The 21,774-nt window shown below is 42.4% G+C and overlaps 1 protein-coding gene across 1 annotated transcript; it reads right to left on the minus strand.

The window, feature by feature from the left end:
- Positions 1-396: 396 nt before the first annotated feature.
- LOC136366671 (histamine H3 receptor-like) lies at positions 397-5,337 on the minus strand. The gene is made up of 3 exons (XM_066327917.1): positions 5,112-5,337; positions 4,878-5,044; positions 397-2,684 (listed from the first exon to the last, which is right to left on the minus strand). Exons 1-3 carry the CDS (start codon positions 5,335-5,337, stop codon positions 1,797-1,799), a joined length of 1,281 nt encoding a protein of 426 aa, XP_066184014.1. The 3' UTR covers positions 397-1,796.
- Positions 5,338-21,774: the final 16,437 nt, after the last annotated feature.

Raw genomic sequence — 21,774 nt, forward strand, 5'->3', positions numbered from 1 at the left:
GGCTTGGAAGGGAGGAGGAATGAATGGGGAGATAATTTAAAGGCTTTACTTCCCCAGGTTTATAATTTATGCTAATTCAAAAATCTTCATGTTGCTCTGTATCTGTTGAAACTGTTCCTCATAGGAGAACTGTTGAGCTGTTTTGTTCTAGCACATCCATAGCAGAATGTGGTGATGATGTTCATGTGGGTATGTTCATGGTGTAGGGATATGCCCTCCTAGTTTACAGTATTTGCTAACCATGTTTGTTTCGTTCTCAGTGTCAGTCCTTGTAACTTAGAAAGTGTCTTTGAAATACCAGTTTTGCAGTTTCAACTGCAGTCACCCAAATGTTGTAGACTGGTGCTTTTTTACCCTCTTCCCACTTGTTAGGGCTACACAGTTAGGACTCTTCCACAGCTCTTAATTACTTTTATTGAAAGTTTACAAAGTAAATAATTTTACTGCCTGTAAACTTTAAGATCAGTTGTATTACCGTGCATTTTGACTGTGGCAATGGACAACTAGAGCTGTTCAGTAACTACCACAATAACTATCACTTGTCAGCAAAGGAAAGCATCTGTTAGCTTATGCAGTAAAGCTGGTGATGGTGGAACAAGCTTGTGTCATTAGTGATGCTCAATGTGACACCCTGTGGGACAAATCTACACCAAAGTCAGGCTCAGTTGTGTGAGCTGCTCCTGTGGCACAGGCACAATGGCTGAGACACTCCTGGGCAGTAGCAAGGCTGTAAATTGTAACAAGTTTTGAGTCATGCCAGTCATGATGCATAAGTGCCTCAACACTTCAAGTGATACTTTCCTGACCACTAATGACTTGATGGATTGAAAGATTCAATGGGTGGGATGGGGGATAACAACATTATTTTCTTTTATTCTAACCAGAAGTAGTAAAGGTCCAACTGTAAATGTTTTAAAAATTACTGGAAGGGAAGTTTACCTAAACCTCTGTCATGGATCTCATAGAACTACTTAGGCTTACTCAGTCCTTACAGCAAAGTATAGAGTAATACCCTCAGCCCTGTAAGGAGCAGAGTTTGGACCTCAGTAGATTCCTGCCCATGCAGGATGCTGGTGAGGGGCAGGAAGTCTGCTAAGAGAGGGAACTCCTAGTGAAACTCTTCCAGTGTATGAATTACCAATTCTTTTATCTCCTATTACAAAGCTCAAAACACTTTTATACTTCTCTTCCAGGACTTTGTTCTACTAAGTATTCCACTCTCTTCTATTTCCATCACCTTTTCCACTCAAATCAGTGCTCCCTTATTTGCTACAGTTGCTCAGCTTCTCTGGTAACATCACTGTTGTACTGCCTCCTGTCCCGTGCTTTTCCTGCATTATCATCGGTCATGTCTTGTCTGGCTTGCCACAAAGTGGAGGGGGAAGCATCCTTAGACTTAACTGAGACCCCTGATGTCTTGAAGTGGGTTTGGGGGAAGATATAACAGATCCAAGATTAATGCTTTATGCGTTGTATTTACAGTTATTAGAAGTGACAGAACCTGAACTCTAATTATTAGCCATGGAAGTTATTGTTTTCAGTGCTTCAACACTAGTGCCATCATTGCTAGAAAATGTATTGTTGTTTTAATTTCCCGAAGAGCTTTGAAAAGTGACCTTTCTTTTCATTGCTGCGATTTTCCCAGCAACGTGGATTACTGTATTTTTACATATTCATGAATATCTACACTTGTGCTAACTTACCAGTATTCTTTAAATGCTTGCAGGTATTGCAATACTTGCTTTTTGGTGCTTCCACCAAATACAAGATGTACTAATTTTCAGCCTTCCTACTGTTCACATCAAAATGTCAGGATGAATTTTGGCCTTTTGTGGACACAGGAGTTTTATGAAGGCTTTTCTAAAGCTCGTGTGACACAGTGGGTAGAGAACAGGGTTAATGGCTGAGTTCACCCACAGAAGCCAGAATGAGATCTCATAGAGGGAGTAGGGCACACAGTGCCCGTGGCAGGCTGCCCTGATGATCATCAGGAGTGTGTATGGAGCCCAGCACAAGCCAAACACACAGACAATAACTGCTAAAGACTTTGCTACTCTTTTATCCCGGGAAAGTCTAAATCTGTTTGCCATAATGTTAGCAACATCCACTTTGCTGCTGGGGTGACAAAGGCTTTCTCTTGCTTTGAAGAAGCCATTCCTGGGAGGCCTGGTCCTTCCATCCACCTGGAGGGGTGGAAGCTCATGACTGGCATTCAGATTTGAGGGCTGATTGCCAAGCTCAGCCGAGGCCTGAAGCCTTGGAGCTTTCCTTGGGGGAAGAAGGCTGCTTGCTCTCTTCTCGTGCTTGTCTCTGTTAGTTGTCTTTACAAAAAACACAGCGCGTTCCCTTTTTTCCCCCTGGAAATTAATTTCACAGTCCTCTTGACCAGGTGAGAAGTTTTCATTTCGGAGCAATGTGCGTTTCCTGATGTTAAGGTAAATACTTAAGTTAAAGTACGTAACAGTGATGAAAGGTGTAAAGAACTCAACAGTAGAGGCAATCATTAGGAAATACCAGTTGTAGAAGAATTCTGCATGACATTCTCCTTCAGGCACGATGCTCTTTTGGGCAATGTGCTCCCAGCTGAGAATGGCTGGCCCGTAGAGGAGAAAAGCAGCTATCCATACAGTCATCATCTTCAGTACTGCATTTCTGGTCATCCCTTGCTGAGCTCTGTAGCTGACCTGAGGCACAAAAGTCGCACACATTACATGTATCCCAAACAGTTATGTGAATGCTGTGGAGCATGGCCCTGTCTGTCACTTGAGGGTTGGTGAGAGACTGGTTTTGGGATGAGGGTTAGACCAAGCTCACTGGTGTTACAGGAGAGTTATTTCTGAAATATGCCTTCCAAGAAACCCTGTCAAGGTGATTGGGTAGGTTCTGAGAACATGCATCAGATCTTAAAAGCTCGAAAACCAAGTCTCCTTCAAAGGAAATAACTGCTGCTCTTCCTATAACTGGTGGTTACCAGTTCCTTCATATTTAATTGCATTAGCTCTGATACCTGTTTACAGAATGGTTAAAATGTTTATTGGACCCTTTGTTTGGAATTTTTAAATTGTTTGAATTCACAGAACATCGTGCAAGTTCTTTTCTTTCTGCTTTGTAGAGAGACGACTCTTCTTAATGTGAAAATCACACAAAAAAATTTACTATACAACATCTTCTTCTGTTTGATATACCTTAATTTCATTCTTTCATGAAGTACTTGCAGAATTCCTGTTTGCAGTTCAGGTGTATAGATGGAGTGTTCTGGTCTGCAAAGTACTTTACAAAAGAATAACTGACTTCCATTATTTAGAAAATAGAGAAGCTAAGGTGTAGAAATAAGAAGTGTTCCAGTAATACTGAGTTAGTAAGCCGTATCAGCAATAGAATTATCAGAATCTTTAAGTCAAGATCATCTTCCCCATTCTGATTCTTTGGAATGTTTTGTCCCTGAGGCACTGGACAAATACTCCTGTTGTGGCCTGAAATTGACCCTTCACGTCCCATGGTGCAGCCACACAGCATTTGGAATAGGAAGTCTTCAGCCTTAAATTCTGTACTGGGTTCATGTTTACTGCCCCCATCTGTGGGCCTTGATCTCCACAGCCACTGTTGTTCTGGGAGAGGAGCCACAGAGCTGAGGGAACCTGAGTATGTCTGAATTGGGTCTGATTTTGCAGTCCTTAACAAAGCTATGAATGATTTCAGGAGGAAGTTACTATTTTCATTGAGATGGAGAATAATTTGGAACTTCAGATATTCCTGTTTATATGTTCTCATACTGCCCTAACCCAACAGTCATTTTCTGTACTCATGCTTGGGGAGGGATTTTTATAAGAGGGATTAATTTGAAGTATTTTAAATTGGATGATTATTTTCATTTTTTATGACCAGTTTCCATTTCTGTTTCTGAAACCATCTAGTTTATATATTTATACTATGTGCATAGTCATGAGAAATTGATTTATGAAAGAAAAATTCATGGCTAATTCAGAACCTAGAAAATAAAGGAATTCTGAGTGTTGTCTGTTTAAGAATTATCTGTTCATTTCTCCCCCTTCAAAAAGAAGTTGGTAAAACTGCTGAATTGATTCTAAAGCCTTTCTTCGTACTGTTTGTGATTTAAATGAGCAACAAACTTAAGTGAACATTTTAAGAAAATGTGGGTGGAACATAATCAAGAAGTGTGTGTAGAAGTGTGAAACCTATTAACAGGTAAAATGCGTTATTTTGACGCCATCCAAAATACTTTTAGGCATTATAGTCTGGGTGCAAATTAAGTGCAAAGTCTAATATTCTTTTTTTTTAGTAAGTGGTGTGCTGCAGACAAAACTTGAGCTACTTCTATGTCTGTTACATAGAAATGGCTTTTGCATCCTGTGCTAGATGTTAATTTATAATCTGCCACTTTTAACCCATACACAGCGGTACACATCCCATTGCCTGACAGTTTGATACCCACTGCGAGGAGGTGTGTGCCTTGTGCCGCCGCTGGGCTGCCCGGGGCTATCAGCTGCCAGCGGGGCCATGGCCGTGTCCTGAGGGAGCAGCTCTGCTTCAGCTGGGTCATGCTTTTAACGCTTATTCAAGGTGTAGCTGGGGAGGAGGCAAGTACACCTTGTTCCCTCTGCAGACGCAGCCTGTGCCCGTTTCTAAAGCAGAGTCCCTCTTCCACTGTAAAAGTGAGAAGGAAATGCATTTTCTGGCAAAGCCGATCACTCTCAGAACTACTTCCAGGACTGAGAGGCGCTGCCTCGATCGCCCCTGTCTCATGTGCTGTTGGAGAGAGGCTCAAGGGCGTTGAAAGCCAGGTGCCCTAAGCAAGCCCCCGTGCCCGGAATGCCTGGAGCCCCTGCCGCCCCCCCGGCACCCCGCCCAGCCCTTACCGCTCGGGTGACACAGATGAACCGGTCGAAGCTGATCAGGACGATGTTGAAGACGGAGGCGGTGCACACCAGGTAGTCCACCACCAGCCACAGCTTACACAAGCCCCTGCCGAGCCTCCACTCGCCCGTCAGCACGTAGGGGATGTAGAGGGGGATGCAGAAGCCGCCTGCGGACAGAGCTGGGCGGTGACACGGGCGAAGCCAGCTCCCGCCCCGCGGCGTCCCGGTACTCACCCACCAGCAGGTCGGCGACGGCCAGGTTCAGGAAGAAGAAGTTTCCCTGCGTGCGGAGGCTCCGGTCCACCACGAACGCCAGAATGACCAGGGCATTGCCCAGCACCGTGGCCAGCACCAGCAGCCCCATGAGCGCGGCCAGCAGCGCGGCGGTGCCGGCGGGGAAGGGCCCGGCCGCCGCACAGGCGCCGCCGGACACGTTCAGCCACGGCCCGTCCCGGCCCATGGTGCCGGCGGAGAGCCCGCGGCAGCGCCCGGAGCTGGGCTGCGGCACCGCCCCGCCGGGCGGAGCGAGGGGCCGGGCGGTGCAGCCCAGCCCTGCCCTGCCCTGCCCAGCCCTGCCCTGCCCTGCCCTGCCCTGCCCAGCGTTGCCCAGCGCTGCCCAGCCCAGCGCTGCCCTGCCCTGCCCTGCCCTGCCCTGCCCTGCCCTGCCCGCCAGCTGCCGGGGCCCTGCCCAGCGCTGCCCAGCCCAGCCCTGCCCTGCCCTGCCCAGCGTTGCCCAGCGCTGCCCTGCCCTGCCGGGGCCCTGCCCAGCCCTGCCCTGCCCTGCCCAGCCCTGCCCTGCCCTGCCCTGCCCTGCCCTGCCCTGCCCTGCCCTGCCCTGCCCTGCCCGCCAGCTGCCGGGGCCGGCGCCGCTTCGGCGAAAGTTGCCGGAGTCCGGTGGCCGCGCTGGGGTGAGCGGAGCGCGGCCCCGAGGTCCAGCCCGCGGCTGAAGCCCGGGGCTCCGGGGCTGGGCAGCAGCGCCCCGTGCCCGCTGCCCGCCCCTCCGCAGCCCCGCGGGGCCGCTCCCAGTCTCTCCCAGTCCGTTCGCTGTCGGGGCAGGCTCTGTTGCCTGCCCTGGTCCCTACAGCGTGCCTCAGCTCGTCCCCGGGGCTCCCCGATGTGTCTGCTGGCTGCCGTCCCGGGCGGGCTGTGCCCTCAGGGGATCCATCCTCGGCCTTTCCCTCCGGGACAGCGGAGCAAGGGCGCCCTGGCTGCTCCTTTCCACAAAACTTGCGCGAATGAGCTATTTCTGAGACCTCTCTTTTCCAAACTGTCAGTGGCTTTGGGCAGTGTTCAAAGTCCACTGTAGCAGTGATGTAGATTTTACCGCAGAAGGCAGCTCTGTTCCAATACCCAAACCCCGGAATGGCCAGGGAATTGCCTGGCCTCCCTCAGCCTCTGGCACCATGGCTGAGGTGGCCCCTGAACGAGCTCAGGCTGCTGAGCTTGGCTGACTTTGAGCGGTAATTCAGACGAGGAAATACAGCTTTACTCCTACTCTCCCGATCTGGCCCACTGGATCTTCAGCTGCCTTAAAATGCGTGACCATTGAGGGATGGGCTTTGTCTCCCTTTCCATGAGAGTTCTGTGGAGGCTGAGAGCACTTGGGGAATTGGTGCCTTCGGCAGGGCACCTTTATCACTAAAAGACAACAGAACTTGCTCAAAACCGATGCATAATCTTCCCTTAATTCAGACAGTGTTTTACATGTGGTAAACTCCTCTTCTATAAAAGATGTGCATAAATCAGCAGTTTGAAATAGGTTTAGAAGCAATCACAGCAGCTTTCTAAAGAGAACTATTCCAATGGGCATCAGGTAAGACAACAAGAGCAGATGAATAACTTCTCTATTATTTATCCGGGGTGGAGCGTGTGTTCTCAGGGTAAGTGGACCAGCCTTTTCCTCAGGGGAAAAGATCAAGCCTTTGTCAATGCTTGAAGTACAAATTCCAGGCCAGTTAATCTCTGTAAATCAAGAGCTCCACTGAGGATAGTCTGCAATTTAAACTGCTTATGATACTGCCAGTCCAGAGACAGAAACGGCATCTGCATATCCAATATGTGTGAGGAAAATACTCTTTTTACATTTCCCCATATCATTATCTCCCTAAAGCAAATAAGTTAAAGCCATGCAAAACAAAAGTGAAAGGAACAATGGGGCTTGTTACCACAGTGATGATTATTAACCCCTAGTTTGGGGACCTGTTTTCTCTACCCTTTGAGCCCCTTTGGCAATTTTCCATTCACTTCAGTTTGGACAAGATCAAGTTTGTGATACTCACTGCTCTCTGATTGTGTTGTGGTATTTAAAAGCTAAAGAGTCGGTCAAGAGACTCAAAAGAAAAAAAAAATCTCAAGCACCAGGAAAACATGGGAGGATTTATTCTTTCATGAATAATTGCTATATTCTTTAACTCCTCTAATGTAAAGTAATTTTGCAGCAGCTCAGTGAGTTTGCAGCATGTAAATTTGTGTTCTTTATGTGAAGTAGCTTTTGTAGCATTTTACTTCTGGGCAGATTTTGAGATTCTCAGTAAGTCACATAATTATCTTTACTGCCTTTTAATGCTCCTTTGTTATTGCTGCTTTGGCAAGGGATGATCTCTTAACAAAACCCTGTTCCTAAAAACATGAACGATCAGTCCATAGCTCTGCATTTTGGAAACTCACTGTTGAAGACTGTGCTAGTGCTGTCCAGAGACCTTGCAGACAGCAGCTACAAGTGTTCATTAGGTGGGCAGCTCTTGCAGAGCAGCAGGTCCTAAAATCCAGACTTCAAGCATTTTATTTTACCCTGAAAAAGAATTTTTTTAATGTCCTGTGAGTTTTTTTCTGTCTTTTTCTGAAAATATAATTTGTTCTTTATCTTTCTCTAATTCTCAGAGCTAGAAACATAAAATATTTGAATTAGTAAAGAGGAATGATAATAGCCCAAGAAAATGAAAGATGGAGTGTTGTTTTCCAAGGCATATCAACATCAATGTGTTCTGAAATTTTAACAATTTTAACTCCTTTTCTCTGTGATTTCCTGATAATTGTTTTCACTTCCAAAGACATCCTTCAGTAATTTCTGAGAACTGTCTGAATCATGCCATTTCCCATGACTCGAGCATATGTGGGTGAGTATATCCAGTGCAATGACAGAAAAACAAAATTATTTTCCCTCACTGCAGACAGATAACACTTTTCTCAGAACAGGCCAGAATCAGCTGGCCAAAGACTTGGGGAACCACAGGGAGAGGAGGCACACTCCAGCTGGCTGTAGGGCCTGTAGGGCCAGAGGGTGCTGAAGACTTCTGCTGGTATCTTCTTGGAGTTAAGTAAGGTAATAAATATATTTACATTGTGTCTTTGCCTGAATCTGAACCCAAAGCTAAATCGTTGTGCCCTATCCAAATAGCACAGTGTACATAATGTTCTTCTTGTTTTTCTTTACAGAGATACTTTTAGTCCTAAGATTTCCCATGCAGGACAGTTTTCTCGGTGTGCTCTCTGGTACCAAAGCTTTACTGAAGACAAAAGGCAATTGTTGCACATTTCAAGAGTGGGATGCCATAGCTGGAACCTTGACTTCTTTAAAAAAAAAAACATGCATTAGTAATTTTGCAAATCTTGACAAAATATTTACTTGTTAATAGCCTCATTTTATATTTAGATGTTGTTATCAACGATCCTCTTGCTATGAGTGATTGGTGTTTTGGCCAGGAAAAGAGGAATGATTTTTAGACTCTCTGAGAAAATGCCTATAAGGCTTTATCACCTGGGAAATCAAATTATGCTGTTGGAGTTGTGATCCTAGTTAAATGATTGGGGAAAACTAAATTCTGCCATGAATATTTCCTATTAGCCTTATACCCTTTTCCAGCCAGGGTTTTGCTTGTCTACTGGTTCCCTTCATTTTTTAAAATGTTTTGTAGAAGTCTTCCTTCATATGATGCAGTTCACATTTTTTCTCGTTCCCACACATGCAGATCAATTGCTTGATCAGTGCCAGTGGAAGGGCATCTGCGTCAGAGTTCACGGTGTTACCTGCCATTTACTGAGGAGGCATTTGCTTTTCTTCAGAAGGAAACATCCACTGGTCCTTAGTCCTGTGAGGGACGTGGGATCACTGGTGTAGGTGTCAGTAGCAGCAGGTGGGTAGTTATCCCAGCCTGGTTTTAAGGCACTTGGAAGGGAATGGCTCTGGCACAAAGAAAGCAGAGTGCAACCCCTTTGGTTCTTGAGGAGAGGCAGCATGACCTGCTCAGACACCAAGGAACTGGTTTCCATCCTCGTCCACTGTGACTTGCTGCTTAATGAAGCCCTGCTGTGCTCACCTGTGACAAGGAGGCAGCACCAGGGAGGTGAGGGGCCAGGCTGGGGTGAGTGGGGTCTGCTCTGGGTTGTGCAGTTCAGGGAAGGCCATGACATGATTGCCATGTCCTGCTCCATGGGAATTCATCCAAACGTCATGGGCCTGACATCCCCTCCATGTCTGCCTTTACTGTTTTAATAACAATTTCTCAAGAAGTAATACTTTAGTGTTTGAGGAATACAGATGAGAGATTTGAAATATGATTTAACTAATGGACTTAGATAATTAGGGTGTAATAAATAGAAATAGTCATCCCATAGGCAATTGCCTTAAGGTTACACCAGAATTTTATTAGCACTTTATTAGCAAGGTAACAAAATATAGGCGCTACAAGTAGCTTTATTTACTTTTGCTCCTTCTGGATTCATTCAGCACTTTCACCTGCTATTCCTGGTACCTTGCATTACCAATTCAGCAGTCTGGCATGTTTGGCATTGGTGTGATTCCTATTCTGGATACTTCATGCATCAGCATTTCACTTAGGCAATTTCACTCATGTTGCCAGCATCAAAGGATGTCATCCCAATTTTGTCTCTTGGCTGCAAGTACATTACAGAGGACCAAATGTTCTCTGGTTACACTCAGTGAGGGCTGGACAGGTTTCCAAAAATATCTCTTAACATTGTATTGGTGATGAGAGCATTGCAAAAATCAGAGGTCCCCCAGACTGTGGCTTATTTCACATTTTTAGTTCCTTTTTTCTTAATCCTTGGAAAAGTAACTTTTCCCCCTGGCTCATCACCTCTTTCACTTCTGCTGATAATGTCCAGATACACAATGCTGCTAATCTGGCAATTCTAGCCAGAGTGATACTCAAGTTCTAGGCAAACAGTGTTTCTGGCTTTTAAATGTATTTGCACAACACGTTCTTTTCCACCAGCAGATGGCATTCCTCAGGAATAAGCTGGAGGCATGGCTGCTTTCTGTATCTGCTGCTGCTCCAGCATTCCCAAGGAATAGGCTGGAAGCTCATCTACTCTCTGTATCTCTCCTGGCCCTAGCCAGAAAGGTGTTTCCATAAGCACAGACTCACAATATTCTCTCCAGCATCTCTAAACATGCGTTTTATCTGTATCAGAAGTCACTGGGCATAGTGGATACTGAAAGTTCATGTAAATTGTGACCATAAATTTATCCACTGAGGGTAAGCACACACAAACCTGTACCTTCATTCTCAAGAATTCCCTGTGCTGCAAATCCTTGGAGGCTCGGAGGGTGTTCTGGGGAAGTTTCATTATATGATTGCTTTGTTTTCATGCTCTTTTCCCAGCAAAGCATCCTGCAGGAGACAGGATTTAAGTCACTGAGCCTGATCTCATTTGGATGTTCTTATATTAGCCCTTGGTCTTCAAAATCTCAACCTTGATCTTAACCAGAGCCAGGTGATGAATTCTTGCATCAAAGGGAAACATAATTAGGGCTTTGCCGTTGAGAGCAGCCTGCATCTAGCAGGATAGTGCTAGATTAAATAATAAATGAACATCAGTTCTGGAAACACTCATTCATAAGGTACTAAACTGAGATACCTGTGTGTTGGAGGAAAGGATGTCAGAAACATTTTATAAAATTCAAATGAGAGTATCAGAAATTAGCCCTTTGTGTGGGAAGGCAGTGCATAGACCTGGCCTGGTGTCAGACCATTCAAAGCTGAAAAGACAACGTGTTTGAGTTACATGGATGAAATTTGGTTATATTGCAGTGTGTCTGGGGCTGGTGTTTCCTTCTGTGACGTGGCAGAGCTAGAACAATTTCACCCTGTCTTCATTCGTGTGTTCAGGATGGAAGCTGAAAGACTGAGGAGAAAACTGAGCTTGAGTTCCTCAAATCTCTAGAGGTGCTGCAGTGACAATTATTGCAGGGAGAGTAGGGGAAGAGGAAATTGCAGCCTGGTTATTTGGACACCTGCTTTTTGGTTTTTGATTAATAACCCCATGTCTTTTTTTTATTCCCCAGGAGAATGCCCTAATTGAAGAATTCCAGCATATACACAACTCCTTGCGAAGGAGATTTTGCCATCTAAAATTGAGAAAAGTAATTAAAATCTGTTTGAGCATTTCCTTTTGGCTAGCTTTTGTGGCTTCCCTCTCAGTGTGCTGAATATTTGTGGAATTTTTATTAGAATGCCACACACACCCAAAACACCTGACTCTGTGCAGTGGTGGGAATATCACCCGGGCAGAGGAGCATCTGAGAGGCATCAGAGTGCATAGGACGTGTTAAAACATAAATGTATGGTGCAGGTTTCTAGGTATAAGCAGTCTTTTCTTGAGGGGAGAAGTACAGTTTTCTGAAAGGGTGCTATTTAACAGAGCTACAGAGCTGGTATCTATGGAAACTTAAATCTACTCCGGAGAGAGGGTTGGGGAACGGCAGGATAATTAGCATTAAATACCTCTTAATGACAAACATTCCAATTGACGTGTCTCACAGGAGACTTGCAAACTTCCGAAGAAATGCTTGGTCATAAGGATACTCTTCCACTGTCAGAATAGCACAGAAGTCTGTAATTTATCCATCCACAAAGGATTCTCTGAGGCCCTGGGCTGCCTGCATGGGAAGATGTCACTTGAGGAGGAGATAAAGATGAAGCCTGGAAAACTCAGCTCATCAAATGTATAATATATGAAGGCTCAGCTCACAGTGTGCTGTGAACCAGAGACTGGCACAGGGTGACAATTACAGAATGAGCTGTCAGATCATGAAGACTTCATTAACAGATGGTAACTGACAGCAGAATAATGGGGGACTTTAATAGGTAATAACATTTCTGCTAGGTACATCTGTAATGATAAAAATGCCCTTTTCTTGCTAATACCAGGACCTGGTAATTATTGTCAGGGGGATTGTCTTGCCCTCAGATTTGCACTGTATTTTATGGTCATTGAACAAGCCTTCAGTGCCAGTTTAGGGATGGGAATTCCATCCATCCCTTTTTATCTTCCTTCAGCTGTTAATATTAACTTTTTGATTTAACTTGTGATTTCATTTTTACTTTCTTTCATGTTCCAAGTGATGTCATCTTGTTTATGAAAAAAATTAATATTTTCTCACTAAAAGTTTTGACCTTTCAATCAAGAAATTCAAGGATTTCAATGTGTGTGTATTTATTATGTCTGACTCATAAAAAAACCAGCTTCTGACGTTGCTCTGCATTTTTGTAGCTTTCAAATCATCACCAAAACAACCTGTGTATGCTGTCTATGAGAGTCAAACCCCAGATTTCAGTGGTGTATTTGTTTGGTTCTGACAATGAAATGTTTAAGCGATGGTTAGAAGAAGAAAGTGATCTGGGATTTATAGAAATCAATGAGACTCTTCTGTGTTTTTTCATGCAGCTTCTCATCCCAGTCTAAATTTTCAGTGAATTACCTGTGCTTTGGGGTATTGGTGTAAATTACCAGATTCTGCTGAGTTTACAGACTAGGTGCCTCCCAGGGTTAATCAAGACACCAACATTTGGGGTCTGTGCTTCCCAAAGACTGTCCAGAGTGACCTTGGCTTTGAACACTGGAACCTGAATTAGATGCCTGAAGTTACTGTGAATAGTCACCCATCCATGTCTGGCTGATGGGACACAGTGTAGATTCATCAAATTAGTTTTTATCTTGCTTGTAAGAAGGATGATAAAAATTCTGCTGTATCAAAATTTGGTACTCAGCCTTTGACGATTAGTTCAGTTTTGTTATTTGTACAAAGAATGTAATTGGAGTGGAAACACAGGTGTTGCATTTCTAGCTATGTGGTGAACTTGTCATCTCATCATAGAGATTAATGAGTTTTCTTCCACCAGATCAACCTTCAAATTTTCTCTGATGCAGCAACAGCTTTATTTATTCCATGGACAGGGTGAAGAATTTTTGTGAAAATTTCAAGGTGAAGAGAATTTCTCAGATACTCAAAGGTTTTAGCCCGTACGTTGATCATGGCTGATCCATGCTGGTTTTTCTGAGAGGTGACACCACAGTAAATGAGAAATTATATTACAATTGCTAATGATAGATATTATTGGCATTTTTCTCTTCATCACATGTGTAGGTTTTCAAGGGCTCCTTACAGTTAGAATCAAGCTCTGAGGCATCTGTTCAGGCTGTGGCCACCCTTTTGAGTCTAGTCTTAATGGGAACACTTAAACAAGAAGAGGCTATTGGCTAAGAAGGATCCACTTCATAAGAAAAAGCTCCCACTGCCTTCCTATGAAATCCATCAGCATCTATGGAAGTTGCCTGTGTGTCTCTTCTGTACCTTTGGGTTTGCTGGGTTTTGTTGGGTTTTTTTCTCCTAGGATTCTTTTCTTTAGTCATCATGCAGAGGCTGAGGCTGCACAGGAGCTTTGCCTAGAAGCAGAGATGCACAATGGATGGTATCCTTGGCAATCAGCAGGTCAGTGGTATAAAACCAACCAGAAGTTGTCATCTTAAAATATCTTTCTACATAGTCATCTGTAAAATGAAACTAAGAAAAATAAGGGTTGTTTTGTTCCCTATGGCCATAGTCTTTGCTTTAACTAACTCTCATGATTTGAAATGCTGATAGCAGCTTCATTTTCTTATTTAAAATGTTATACAGACTTTGCTCCTAAGCCAGTGTCAGGAGGGATGCTCCCTGAACAGCTTGTGTTTTTCTCAGCTGCAGAGGCAGCAGAATAGCACATTCATCACCACATCCTGAGCAGTGTTCACTCCTGTTCCAGTTTGCTAACAAGACTACCTAAAACCAGCAGAGCTGCTGCCTGCTTTGAATGAGCAGCTGCCTTTTCCAGCTGCTGCTTCTGTGGGCTGTGTATCTCCATCTGTTTTGGTTGCAACAAAATCTTCATGTTTTGAAGGATCTGCCTCTCTCCCCAGACAACCTTATCAGACCAGGATCCCTCTTAAAAACCAACAAACTATGCAAAGAAATAATTTGGGCAAGGTTTCCTGTTTCTGAGCTGGTATTTTGACTTTCAAATTCTCAGTTATCCTTGAAGTTCCTAGCTCTGCAGTAACTGTTAAAGGTGTTAAGCCTGCAACAAGGGCCATGCTGAGTAGCTGCTTTGGAGTGATGCTTTTACAATTTATATCAAAGTTACAAGGTGCTTATATAGTTTGAATTGTAAGATATCTATATAACCTGATATCAATATAACCTAAATCATGATTTATATATCTGTATAACCTGATACCTATATAACCTGAATCATAGCTTTTTATACCTATATAACCTGATGTAAATAACTTTTTATACAATGTAATGGCTCGTTTATGGTTAACTAGTTGCTTAATGCTGAATAGACAAAAAAAGTAGAAAAACCTCACCAGGTGGATAGCTTTAGAGATAGATAAGTATAGTACTAATGAGAAATTGGAAAGTACAAAGCAAATGAGCTACAAAACAAAGAATTTAGGCTGGTTAGGACCGGAGAGACCAAGGAACACCATAACAGTGCATGCTCTGAAGACAAAGTTGAAAAGATCAGATGTGAAGAAGATTTTGGAAGCCTTCATCAAAGACCCCTGAGGACTCCCAAACTGAGTAGATGCAAGTGCAGTGCAAAAGAGCTATTTATAACCCTGGGATCATACAATGTAAGTTAGTTCAGGCAAGTATATGATGATGTTGTATTGACACAGTAACACTCAGCAATTCTTACTGTATAAATACACCACAGCACTTGACAAAGGTGGGTGAGTTAGGAGGAGAAATCCCCCTCAGCTCCAGCACTGCAATAAATAAATACCTGCTCTACAGACACTGCTCTGTGAGGATTTATTTCCAGCCTAGCTTTTGGCATCAGGAAGGAAGATGCTTTAGAAGAGAGCAGTGGTGCCAGGCTGAACCTTCTTACTTTAGAGTAAGATATTATATTATATTATATTATATTATATTATATTATATTATATTATATTATTTTGTTATTTATCTTCATGGCCTCAGAAAGCTGAAATGAATAATGTCATGAGTAAAGTATAAGAACATACCATACATCTACAGTATTCAGGCTAACCTGATTTCCCTGGAAGTCAGTCCCTTTTCTAGTCACAGGTAAAATGTCTGCTGTATTTTTATTTCTAGTACCTAAGAGAGAGGGTTTGTATCACTTGTGCTTTTTTTGGATGCAGCTATAGTCTGCTCTATTACTGATTTCATGTTGTCTTTTCCTAGACTGGGTAAGATTTCTCTGGGCATATTTACATCCATATATACAGATACACCTGAAATGCATTTTCTGTCCTCTCTTAAAACTCATGGCTTTTGCTTGGATTTCTGCTACTGTTTTGTTCTTTCATGCTTTTATGCTTTATCCTTGAGTTTTGTCCTGGCTGTGCAAGTTTCTAGAGGACTTTTTGGTTCCCATGCAGTACAACAGCTCAATGTAAGTGGCATTCAACTGTGATTTGCACTGAAAATAACCACCTTAAATCCTGGCCTTTTATTAAGAGCTACTGGTTTTTATCATTCCCGAGTATGTATCTATTCTGGCAAGGAGTTGTGACAAGTTGTTTTTACCAGGCTAATTGGACAAGTGACGAGTACAGCAACTCCTTTCAATCTTTCCAGTGCAATATCTGGGAGATTTCATGTTGATCTATTATATAATTTGAAAAGCCAGGCTATGTGTTGGTATTAGCAGAGTTCTATAAAGAACAATGTTTGATAAACTCAAGGAAATAGCTACAGATCAGAATGGATGAGGCATATAGAAAGTGAATGTATGTAAATATGGGATATTCCATTTGGGACCAGGTTTGTTTGATTCAGTTAGAGAAAACCACTTGCTGTTATCGTCCTATTATCAGTAGTATAGCTCTGAACATAAACGTGGTCTCTCCCAGCCCCTCTCAGCTTTATCTTCTCAGAAGTGAAAGATCTGGCTTGGTACCAGTGTTAGCTCTTGGACAGTAACACCTTTTTGTGACATGGGGAATTAGGACTGTGCCATTTCTTGGCAGCTTTTAAGAAGAGTCTGTCTGCTGCCTTGCCAAAAGCACATTTTGCTCTCACTGGGCACATTTGTAAGGAGCATATTGATGATATTCCTGTGAAGGCTTTTCAGGTCATCTGCTGTATTTCAGTGCCTGCTCACTCCTCCAGACTTCAGCAGGAAAACAGGAGCTGGTGTGTCACACAGGGGGCTGTGGTAGGGATGACTGATGTACTGTTGCCACTGACAACATGGGAACCTCGGCATTTTTGTACTTGGAATGAAGTTAATGAATGGAAGGAGTCTGGGATGAAAAAGTTAGTGACAAGCACGTGCCAGGGGTGTGGTTACAAGTGCTGCAGAATGCTTGATACTGAGAGAAGGATGTTTGTAAAAGATGTTTTTTATGAACAAGATTTGGAATACTGGAGTTTTATCTGTCTAGCAGGAGGCTGCATATTTAGTGAGTTGAGATAGGAGATAGGCATGAACAAAGTCAGTCAGCCTTTATTCCTCAGCACCATCATGAACACACAAGAAATTGTTTCCAGGCCCTGGGAATACCACACTGCCAGGCACTGCCCACCCAGCTAGGCACATCCATGCTTCCCTGTGCCACCAGCTCCTGGAAGTGGTGCTGTGTACACTACAGCAATACTGCCTGGGAGCTGGGAGAACTAGCCCACCCCCTACTGCCTGTAATGCAGCTTGAATGCAGCTTTAATTGGATTTTTATTTCTTGCTTCACCAAGCTTTGTTCCAGTCACAGGTGGGGCTGCTGTCCTACCATGGATGGGGCTGAGCTTTCCACCTTGGGAATACTCTTTGCTTTTAAGTTGCCCTTTATTTCAAACAGCATAGCAGATATCCTGTTCAGAGAGCAAGGGTAGAAGAGGAGAGGGTCTAAAAGGATGAAGTAATTAAAAAAAAAAAAATTATTCATATCAGCACGCAGTACTTTGCTCCCAACAAAAAAGGTTTTTCTAAAGAAAGAGCATAAAAACAACATTAAGAACTTTATTTAATTTTATTTAATTTCATTTTATATTTAATTTTATTTAATTTCATTTTACTTTTAGCTGGCCAAGATCCATTTTCCACCTGAGTGAAATGTGTTCTACATTACAGGCACTATTCCAGAGTGGAGATGTATACAAAGCAAAAAAATACAGTGGCTTCAGATAATTTAAGATTTATCATTTGTATATTTAAGTAAATAGGGGTTTGGTTTTGAAGGGTAGGATTTGCAGCTAATTAAAGGGACACCAGAGAGGAAATTGGTTTGGATAAAACCAAAGTGTTTTTTCAAAAGAGAAAGAATACTTTATTTTATACTACTTAATAATTATTTTATTTATTTGGCTATAATTTAAAGATTGTATATGTAGGTAAAAATGCATCTTTTCATTGTCATATTTGAATTAAAACATTTTGCTAAATAACCAAAATATGCTTAAAACAAAACAAAAAAGCTCCTCTTTTTCATAAAAGCTAAATTACCAAGATGTTAATTGCATGGATTGCAGTTGTTTGGAGTCATTGGGTCACATATTCTATTGTTTCATAAACCACAGACCTTAGAATGTACCCCAGTACCTGCTTTACTGTATTTGTCCGAAACACTTTTTTTCCTGAAAGACCTTCAACATATTTTTAAAATTCCTGAGTATCTTAAGAATTCTGTTAGAAGAAGAAGAATTTGCTTTATCATTTAAGCGTGTATGTAGCTATGTGTTGTGTCATTACTGGAGCATGTAGTAGGATCATTGTGATTATGCACAAATTGCTAAGCGGGTTGCAGAAAACTGAGTCAACAGCAGAAAAGCAAATCCACAAGTCCAGTGTACTCTGCATTCTTTCTTCTGGCTTCTCCTGCCCAGGCTGAGGTGTCTGCTCTTCACTGCTCTGACTGGCACTGGAGGGAGCACACTGACACAGCTCTTCTTCTTCCCAAGCTGCCATCTGCTCAGACAATCAGAAACCCACTGGCAAGGGTTTGTCAGAAATCACTTCAGGCTAATTCATCTCTCTTCTGACACACTCCAGTAGCTAATTTTTAAGACCTTAATCTGTCATTACTATACATTGGTTGTCAAGATAACAACACAGCTGTCCTCTGGAAAAAAAGAAAGTACTTCAACTATCACAAAATTATAGGAGAATTGCTTTTAAATAGCCATGTTCAAAATTTTAACTGAGATGAAAAGAAGTATAGATCAAAACAACATATCCCATCTCCAACAGCTGCATTCTGTTGCATCATTAGTAAATTTAATTTTGTTTTGTTTACAGTGAATGAAGAGGTGCAATGATCATGTAAAATCACTAGTGCAAGTGATTTTCATTCTCTTCAATCATGCCTTCTTCCTGACATAATTGTGCCTAACTATCTGTTGCGTTCTGCATCTGGTGTTATCATGATTTCATCTTTACATTTAATCACTGCATCTTAGCTATTCTTTCAAAGATGTGGTCAGCAGCTCTAAAGGGGCAGGAAGTTGAGGATTCAGTAGTGGCAATGATGCCAGTGAAAATTTTGACAGTAGTAAGGCAAAAACCAGCATTCACTCTGTAATACAGTGCTAAATGCCTGATACATGAATTTCATAGCATTAGTCATAAAGCTGAAGCCTGTTTACAGTTTCTGGTTTTGCCCAAGGTCTCTATTTATTCCCATCAATTCTGAATTTCAACATCTGTTGGAAAAATCTGCCTTCCTATTGTTTATCTCCAAATAAACGAAAGATTTTGTTGTGGGCTGTGTTCCTATTGTGCTCTGCAGTCAGTTAAGGAACACCTTGCATGAGCCTTGTTTTATGTCTCTGATGCTCCTGACACCTTTGAGCAATCTCAAAAAAAGCTTCCTGGCTCTTTTAATGCCTTTCCCCAGAGAGATTAGTATCTGAAGAAGGGGCCTTCCCAGTCCCAAGGGAACGTGGTCAATAAATTGCTCTTCTGTTGCAGGTGAGTCTTAGTCAGATACTCTGCATGAACTTGAATTTCCATGATTATGCAGAGTCCTACTGTAAATCAGTGTGTAGATTGAAAGTTCCCTCCAGTGAGAGCATCGCTGAAGTGCAGGTACATCTCAATATATGTAAAATCATGAAAAGGAAAGGAAAGAAAGGAGGAAAAAAAATTCCTCCTTTTGCCATCTGACTGGAGAGTGTCTCTGTGGTACAGTGGCTCTGGTGTTCTCTCCTGACTGCTGTTCCATGTGAGACATGGACTGGCTGCCAGGGAAAGTCTCCTCAGAGACAAGGCTCTGCTCCATCTTCTCCCAGCTGCCTCCTGGGCACGGCACTCTGTGCCTCTGACAACCATTGCTGAGCATAACAAAACTGAACTGGCTCCTCACAGCAAGGTTCAGTTTACAAGGTCCGCTGAAACCTGCATTTCTGAAAATTCAGTGGTTGGCAGTACCAGGCATGTTTGTGATTAAGGAAAACACAATGCCCAGCAAGCAAAGCAGTAAGAATTTTGGAAACAGTAAAGTGAATTGCAAGAGAAGAATGGTCTATAAACATGAAAATCCAAATAAGCAATGCTGTTACTGTTTTTTATATATTATAAAGTGGCTGTTAGAACAATCCTAAAGCCAGCCAGTGTCTTCCTGAAGAAGCCAATATTGAGAAGATTCTGTTGAGAGGAAGTTTGAAAAATTTAATTGCTTTCCTGGTACGGATCAATGCATTTATGTTTACAATGGTTTAAGATTATACTGCTACAAAAGAAAATCTAAAGACTGAAGAGTTACCTGTGAAAGAACATCAGTTATCTAACCCAATCTGTAATAATTCAACTAATTAACAGCAATATACAGTTAGGTGACACCATCTATCTCCTGCCATAAAAGTGGTTTGCAAATGCATTACTGAAATGTATGCAGTAAAAAATATTATCTGCATTTTACAGTGCAGAAATGGACGCCTACAAAGACTTCAGTGATTGCCATGGCAACAAAGAAAACGTGTTCCAGAACGAGAAAGGTACACAGGAATATTTTGCTGTCTTACGTAGTGATCTCTTTCTAAATTCTTTTCTTTTGTGCGTAGTTGTTTCTTTCCCGTTGCTGTCACATCTCTGCTGGCTTGGCTCAGGTGCTTATTCCCCACATTTCATAGACATTTTCTGATATACAAGCCTTATATTAGCTAACATTTTTTTCATTGCATGTAATTAAATAATTTGATAATTTGATTTGTAGTTTAAGGTTGCCTTGTACCGAGACATGGTTAAGAAGACACTATTTTAAGACATCTTAAAAGCTGAAATAGTCTACTCTCAAATGAGCTATGTGTATGTCCACAAAAGAGAATTAGTGCCAGTAGTAAATTAGAATTAAGAGGGGTTTTATTTTGGATAAGAACACTGGCCAAAACACGCTACTATTTTTTCTTCAGGTTTTTAAACGGATCAAATTTTCAAGTTGGCATGAACAGACATCAATCCAGTGAGATCAGTGGCACAATGAAGGTCTGGTTGAGAGTGACCAAGCGAGTTTGTTATCCTGAATATACTCCTGTAAATGGGTGGGTTTTTTCATAAGCCCACATATGGAAGGCTGAGATGTCCTGGCCCTGTTGTCTGCATGCTCTTACCTGTAGTAACCGGAGCCACCAGAGCTGCACTGCGGGGAGCTGAGGCTCCTCTTACCCAGTGGGGTGTGTTACCATCAGGCTTTGAGCCTCCACAGCCTCACTGACGCCTCTGTGGCACCTGCATTGGAACTACTGTGATCTGATTGCTCCTAATGTCTGAGACACCCAGGTAAGTCAAATTCCATATGTGTGGTCTGTTTTACCATTGTGTTTCTTCAGTTAAAACTGCTGTAATTAATTAAAAAGACAATTAATTATCTTTTAGTAGTAAGACACTACTTCCTCTCTGCATTTCCTGAGGTTTATGGAGCTGCACTAGCATTTGTTTCTGTAAAGCAATTAATGACCTCTGATTTTCAAACTCTATTTGTTGTGTCAAGTTTTGAAGTGGAGGCCTATTTCAGATTTCAAAAGACAGAGTTCTGCATATGAGCATCCCTCACTGTTTTAATATTTCAAGGGAAACAACAGGTGAAAAAATCTATTTGGGGCTGAAGATAAGGCTGGAGATTTTAGAAACATCTCAGTGATTCATCTCATTCACAGGAGCAACAGCAGTGAGGTTTCATTTAAAAGTGTGAGAGCTGAGAACAGAGTGTGAAGGCAAGCACTTTCTCTTCCACCTCTCAGAATCAAGAGTGTCAATGTTCCACGTAAAATATTGCCAGTCCTCTGAACTTCACACAGGTCTGGTCAGCCTTACACAAGAAAAAAATCAGCTTGGGAAAAAGTGCAAAAAAGAGTAGCTGAGGTAAGTGGAAAGTGTGCTGTCCAAAAGGAGACTGTGACTTGCCAGATGAGGTTCAGGAAAGCACTAATTCATGCTCTAATAAAGCACTAATAAATTGGATGGATAAACATTGTAGGGAGAAAAATAACTGAGTTCAACAAAATAACTCTTAGTCTGCACTCTGCCTGCACAAGCAAGCTGAAAAGTGGAAGTTTTCCAACAAGGGCTGTTTCTATTTCCAATATGAGAGGAAGGAAACCAACTGCAGAGGAGTTTTTTGACCAAATGGAGCATATTATGTCTGTGACACT

The sequence above is a fragment of the Sylvia atricapilla genome, chromosome 12 (genome assembly GCF_009819655.1).
Source record: "Sylvia atricapilla isolate bSylAtr1 chromosome 12, bSylAtr1.pri, whole genome shotgun sequence".
NCBI lineage: Eukaryota > Metazoa > Chordata > Aves > Passeriformes > Sylviidae > Sylvia > Sylvia atricapilla.